Source organism: Mauremys reevesii, linkage group 22 (assembly GCF_016161935.1).
Source record: "Mauremys reevesii isolate NIE-2019 linkage group 22, ASM1616193v1, whole genome shotgun sequence".
Lineage (NCBI taxonomy): Eukaryota > Metazoa > Chordata > Testudines > Geoemydidae > Mauremys > Mauremys reevesii.
In genome coordinates this window covers 2,679,856-2,685,855 of record NC_052644.1, presented here as the reverse complement: position 1 = coordinate 2,685,855, position 6,000 = coordinate 2,679,856, and the positions used below count along the sequence as shown (strand labels likewise).

General features: G+C 58.5%; 1 protein-coding gene across 1 annotated transcript; it reads left to right on the top strand.

The window, feature by feature from the left end:
• The first annotated feature begins 213 nt into the window (after positions 1 to 213).
• On the top strand, positions 214 to 4,371 carry GGN (gametogenetin). Its single transcript, XM_039510674.1, has 3 exons — positions 214 to 341; positions 1,015 to 3,358; positions 4,198 to 4,371. The coding sequence occupies exons 2-3, from the start codon at positions 1,029 to 1,031 to the stop codon at positions 4,325 to 4,327; spliced, it is 2,460 nt and encodes an 819-aa protein (XP_039366608.1). The 5' UTR covers positions 214 to 341; positions 1,015 to 1,028; the 3' UTR covers positions 4,328 to 4,371.
• The last annotated feature ends 1,629 nt before the right edge of the window (positions 4,372 to 6,000 follow it).

The following is a 6,000-nucleotide window of genomic DNA, read 5'->3' as shown; positions in this document are numbered from 1 at the left end:
CAATGGAAAGCTTGCCCTGGATTTGAATAGGCTTCAGATCCTGCCCCACGTCTGTGTCTAACCTTCCTACCGTCTCATAGTACCTGGGTGACAGTTTTGCTCTCGAGCAAGTTGGTTCACCCCATTTTCCCCCTCTGTAAACTGGGGGTGGCTGTTGTGACCTGGGTGGCATAATTCATTACTGTTTATAGCTTCTAAGGCCAGGAGTCAGACCTCCTGCATAGCCCAGGGCATAGGACTGCCCTGGATTAATTCCTCTTTGAACTAGAGCTGATCCTGTAGAAAAACAGCCAGTCTTGATTTCAAAATGGCCAGGGATGGAGAATCCGCCTTGACGCTTGGTAGGTTGTTCCACTGGCTAATTGCCTTTCCTGTTAAAAATGTGCCCCTTCTTTCTGTTTGAGGTGCTCAGCTGGAACGGTTTTCTACTTGCATTGTCATTCTTGTGTATATTCCAGAAGGGCGTATCCGCTCCGCCCAAGAGAAGAAGGGTTGCCCAAGCATTAGGGCAAGAGCCTGGGACTTGGGAGACCTGAGTTTGAGTCTCTGCTCTACCACAGATTATGGGGCCTTAAGTCCTACTGAACTGAAATCCCTGTGAGGATCTGGGTTTTAGCCATGGCGTGCCTCAGTTTCCCCATCTGCACAATGGGGTGTTGTGAGGATAAATCCGTTACAGATGGAAAGGAGCTCAGATACAGTGGGACAGGGCTCATATAAGTACCTTCGGTAGACAGATAAATAACCAGCCCTCCGGGCCCAATTGTGCTAGGAAGAGACAGTCTCTGCCCACAAGCTTCACAGAGCTTATGGCCAGAAGGGACCCATTAGATCAGGAGTTAATAATCTAACTAGACAAGGGCAGGGAGGGGAATCAGAAGCCTGGGGAGGAGAAGCTACAGTACTTAGGCAAGGTCATTTGACAGGCCAGTGGCAGAGGTGAGACTCAATTGCACACCTCCCGAGTCTTCATCTGCTAGGCGGCGCTGTCATTCTCTCTTCTCCCGCTCACAGGATGAACGTTGAAAATGGGCAACGTGCAGTCGGAAGCATCCCAAGACGTAGACCCCGCGCAGGGCAAAGACAAGGAAGGCAAGCCAGGAGCGGACGACGGGTGCTTGGCTGGCACGCCGAGCGGGGCCAGGAGCGAATCGGGAGCCCTCCCGCCTCCTCCCGAAACCTTGGCAGCGAAAGAGCCTTCCCAGCCACTCAACAGAGAGCCGGCGAGAAGAGGAAAGCAGGCGGCTTCCTCAGAGATTTGCAAGAATTGCTCCAAGCTCAAGCTGCCTTCCGTGGGGGTTCAGAATTCCAGCAGCCTCCGCAGAGGACCAGGCCTTGGAGACAATGACCCTGCTCAGGAATTGGGGCGAGGGAAGGCAGGGGAAGCCGGATTGAGCTGCCTAAGTGGCGATGCCAGCTTGGCCACAGAGCCGAGCCCGGCACTGGGCATCCCAGGCACCCACCAAGGGGAACCCAAGAGCCAGAAGGCAACATCCAGGTCTCAAAACCTGCCCCCCGAGCAAGACTTGCTGAGGTCCAAAAAGCCAGTGCCCAAGGGGAGGAGCAAAGGGGAGACCGTTTCCATCATGAAGCAAGGAGGCCAGGGCGACCTTCCAGGCAAGAGTGCCGCTGCCCCAGTGCTGCTGGAGCGGGCACAGGGGATCGGCATGCCCAAGGGCACGTCGGGACCAGACGGCTGCAGCCAGCCGGCCCTGACCAAGACACAGACACAGAGTTCAGTCCTGGACAACCCCGCCCGTTTGGATGCTCCAAACCCCAGTGACCAGGGCGGGCCTAAAGATGCAGCAGAAAGGAACCCGACCAGGACAGCTCCCCCAAAGCCCCCGGCTGGGTCAGGAGGGAAGAAACAGCCCCCGCCTCATGAGGAAGGCTCACCTGGCAGCCACGGTGACTCAAAGGCACCTGCCAGTCCCTGCCAATCACCCACCGGCCAGGCCAAGACCCAGGGCAGCAGAGCGAAGGAGCCCCCAGGGAGTGAGGAGGATGGAGTGAACGCAGAGGGGGTGCAGGCCCTGCTGGAACATGGCCTGAGCTTCCTGTACAAGGTCACCATCCAGCCTGGGCAGCGGCCGCCTAGTGTCAAGGCGATAAAGCACCGGGCCGGCCTGATCTCCTCCGGCATCTCCTATGCCGACGCCCTGAAGCAGTGTCCCCAGAAGAAGGCCCCGTCCAGTGTCTCTGGGTTGCCCAAGGTGGCTGAGAAGCTGCCATCAGTCAAGGGGCTGGAAAGGAGAGATCAGGAGGATCTCTGCTCCTTGACCCAGGCCTTTTTGGAGCAGTTCCACAAAATGGGCACTAAGGAGCAGGCCTCATCCACCACCCAGCCCCAGAGCCAGGCCAAGCAGCAGCTGCATCTGGTCAAGATCCTGGATGACCTCACCTCCTTCAACTTCAGGAGCCTGGAGGGTCAGAAGCCCAGAGTGCCCACCCCGTACCCGCAGCGGCGCAAAGGCCAGGGCAGAAACAGCCCCAGGTTCGGATCAGACGTATCTCGGCTGGCGTCGTTCTTGGGCAACGGCCCCAAGCTTGATGAGCTGAGGCAGGACGAGGGCCACCCGCAGCCCGTCAGGGCCTGGCTGGCTGACGACACTAGGAAGGACGTGGGTCCCAACGGAGAACCTCCCAGAGAATCCCCTCAACTTAGCCCTGCCTTCGTGGCGGAGCCGGAGCAGCTAATACAAGCTGGAGCGACCCAGCAGCGGAAGCCAGAGACACCGTCCCCAGAGGCAAATCCACCAGCGAGGGCTCCTGGTCTACCCACACCAGACTCGCCCGCCTTGCCTTCAGGAGGGGCTGTAGCTGCCAGTACAGTCCAGCCTGGCAAAGGAGAGGACCAACTCACGGCCCTGCCTGGGCAGGAGGCCATTCCTCCCACCCCTGCCCCTCCGGTGCGGACGTGCCCGGCGGCTCCCCGCCCCTCCTGCCCCGTGGGAGCTCAGCGCCAGGCAGCACTGGAGCAGAGCAGCGCCTCCAAAGGGGCGCCAGGCCATGTCAGGCCGAAGGCAAGGAAACAGGCCATGACTACGCTGCAGCCCCGGTCCATGTGGCAGCCCCCCGTCCAGAAGCCGCAGGAGAAGCTCAAGGCCCACGGACAGCCGAAGGCCAAAGCGCAGAAGATCAAATCGCAGAGGCAGGGGCGGGAAACCCCGGAGCCACAGGTTGCCCCAGTTGAGCCCTGCCAGGACGCGGCCTCAGAGCAGGGTCCAGATGGCTCGCACGACAAGCCCCAGGCGTCCGCTCGCCACTGGCCGCCGTTCCAGATCATGGATTCGTGCCCCAGGAAGTGCTACTGCAAGCACCAGGATCAGAGGAAGCTGCCCAGGAACATCTCTGCGTGGTGAGTGGGCGTGGGGTCTGGATCCCAGACACCACCAGCGCTCGGAGCCGGCTGCTCCCAGCCCTGCCTCCATAAGGAGGAGAGCCAGTGACCCGGGCCCACGTCCTCAAAGCCAATGGGAGGTAGGCGCCTAAATACCTGAGGATCTGGGCCTTGGAGACTGGGGAACCCATAACCCCTAGGTCGCCCGTTCAGATCCAACCCAGGGGGGTCATGGTTGAAAATCCCAGGTAAACAATTTCACACACGGAGATAGCTCTGGTTTTCAGCCACCATGGAGCTTGGCTGGACTTGAACAGGAGGATGGTCAGGGAGCCAGTCCCATGAAGTTCTGGCCCTGGCCGCTGTCAGAGACAGGATGCGGGGCTAGCTGGACCATTGGTCTGCCCCAGTATGGCCGGTCTTACATTCTAAGGCTCACTAGCCCGTTAGCAATCCCTTCAAGCCACACGCTCGCAGAGAAGCAGCCTGGCCTGCTGTACAATGGCCTAGCTGGCCAAGCAGCTCCCCTGATAGCTGGGGAGCAGAAATCTTGTCTGGCCTGTCTCTAGCACTCTGATCCTGGCGATACCACCCTGGCTTGATGGGGAGCGGGACCAGGCCTGCACCAGGAAAGCTTTGCTGATAGAGCTCGACCGGCAAACCATCCTACTGGAGAGGCAGCTCCCACTGGCAAAAATGTGTGTTTGCCGACATTGCCCCGAATGGAAAAAGCGCCAGAGGTGGTGGAACTGGGGGTTGGGGGGGTGCGTGCCTGGGGACAGATCAGCGATGACTGAGTTCCCGCCCTACCCAAACTACTGCCCCTGCCTGTTCTCTCATTTAACCCTTCAATGCAGGCTGAATCCCTCCGCCAACCACCTGGCTGAGCCGCCCTGGGTCTCCACTGCCATCCTGGCTGGATCGCTGGTTGCCGGCACCAGGTTCTTCCTGGATTCATACGAGCAGCAGACAGGAGACGACGACTGAGAATCCCCCAGTTTTCCCGCCAATAAACCGCATTGGGCCAGCTCTGTGGATTGGCTTCATTCACGCGCCCATCTGCATGGGAGCAGCAGCAGCAGCAGCAGGCTGGACGGATCTTGGGTGAATTCCCCCCTCACGTGACTTTCCTAGCCCAGAGGCAGCCGGCCTGATCCTCAGCTACAGTGGCCCCGCTGGGCCACTCCTGGCCATATAAAGGGGTCTTAAAGTGGGTGGAAACAGCCCCCTGGCAATTCTCACCCCTTATGATGCCATGTCGGGGAGGATGATGACACAGAAACCCTGGTGAGGGGAGAACGAGGAAGGGGAAGGGAAGGACACAGAGGCCCTGGGGGGCAGCAGGAGAGGACATGGGGGATACAGCCCGTGCCAGGGGAAGATGGGGGCGCACACAGTCCCTGGGGACATGGGCGGTGCAGGCAGTCCTTGCAATAGAGGGGGAATGGAGGGTGGTACGCAGGGGGCTTGTGGAGGGAATGAAGGGTTGGGAGGATCCCCAGGTGCATGCAATGCGCTTGGCTGACAGACACCACAAAGCGTGGGACCCCCCAGTGGGAGGTGTTGGAATGGGAATTGAAGGTGCATTGGCAGAACCGACCAGGCAGGAATGGTGCAACCAGGTGCTCTGCCTGTCGTGGACCTCCCGCAGGCGTGCCTGCGGATGCTCCGCACGTCTGCAGGAGGTCCAAAATTCCTAGAGCCGCCCCTGGGTGCAACGGGGACATTTTGGGGCCCAGGACTGGCGTAGCTGGGGCTGTGTGTTGGGAGTGAGGAGCACTCGCAGAACCAGCCAGAAGCTTGCCCAGCTGCGCCCAGCTCTAGGCAAGGGCAATCTCCAGTCTTGCTGTCCCCCACCTGCTAAAACTACCTCTCAGCCCAGCACAAGTTCCTGCATGGCCTAGGCAGGAGTCCCAGCTGTTCTCCCCATAGGAAGCAGCAACACAGAGCTGCAGCTCGCCCCAGCGGCAAAGAGGGAAAACGCAACGGCCCAGGGCAAACCTCCATATTAAACAATCAGGCCTCATGTTGCATTTTGGGTTAAGATCTTGAAAAGGGCCTGCATTTTCAAAGCACATGTCCACCCGGAGAGATTTCCCAGCACAAATATAGAAAAATAGTTCTGCTGCTATTGCTATTCACTCTACGGTGTGGGCGCTGCTCCAGAATAAAAGTAGAGTAGTTACTCCAGGCTAAGTGACTTTATTCCAGAATAACGGCCCAGTTGCCAGGGGCACTGTGCCCCGCTACCCCTCCGATAGTTATACCAGATTTCTCCCCCGCTGCAAGGCTTGAATAAATACATTAAAGTCTGAAAAGCGCTTTGAGAGCTACTGCTGAGAAGTGCTAGATAAGAGCTAGGCTCAGTCCCCCACCTGCTAGCTACGACCGCTAGGACCCAGCCGTGCTAGTACAAACAGACCAAGGAGCAACGCCCTCTCCCAGATGAACTTACCTCCTTAGGATTCACATTTTCAGTTTTAAATGTCACTGAAATGGGGGGGGGAGGGGAGGGAAATTTGAATTTTTTCTTTGCAGCATCGTGCAACAGCTTCAGGGGAGTGGGAAGCAGTTCTCTGGTGCAGTCACTGACACCCATGCAAAAAGTGTGACTTCTGACCACGGAGCATTTCACACCCGCTTTGCTGGGTCCATGCTGT

Coding starts and splice junctions, on each gene's coding strand:
- GGN (XM_039510674.1), top strand. CDS start 1,029: ATGGGCAACGTGCAGTCGGAAGCATCCCAAGACGTAGACCCCGCGCAG. Junction 3,359..4,197: donor CCCAGGAACATCTCTGCGTG/GTGAGTGGGCGT, acceptor CCTTCAATGCAG/GCTGAATCCCTCCGCCAACC.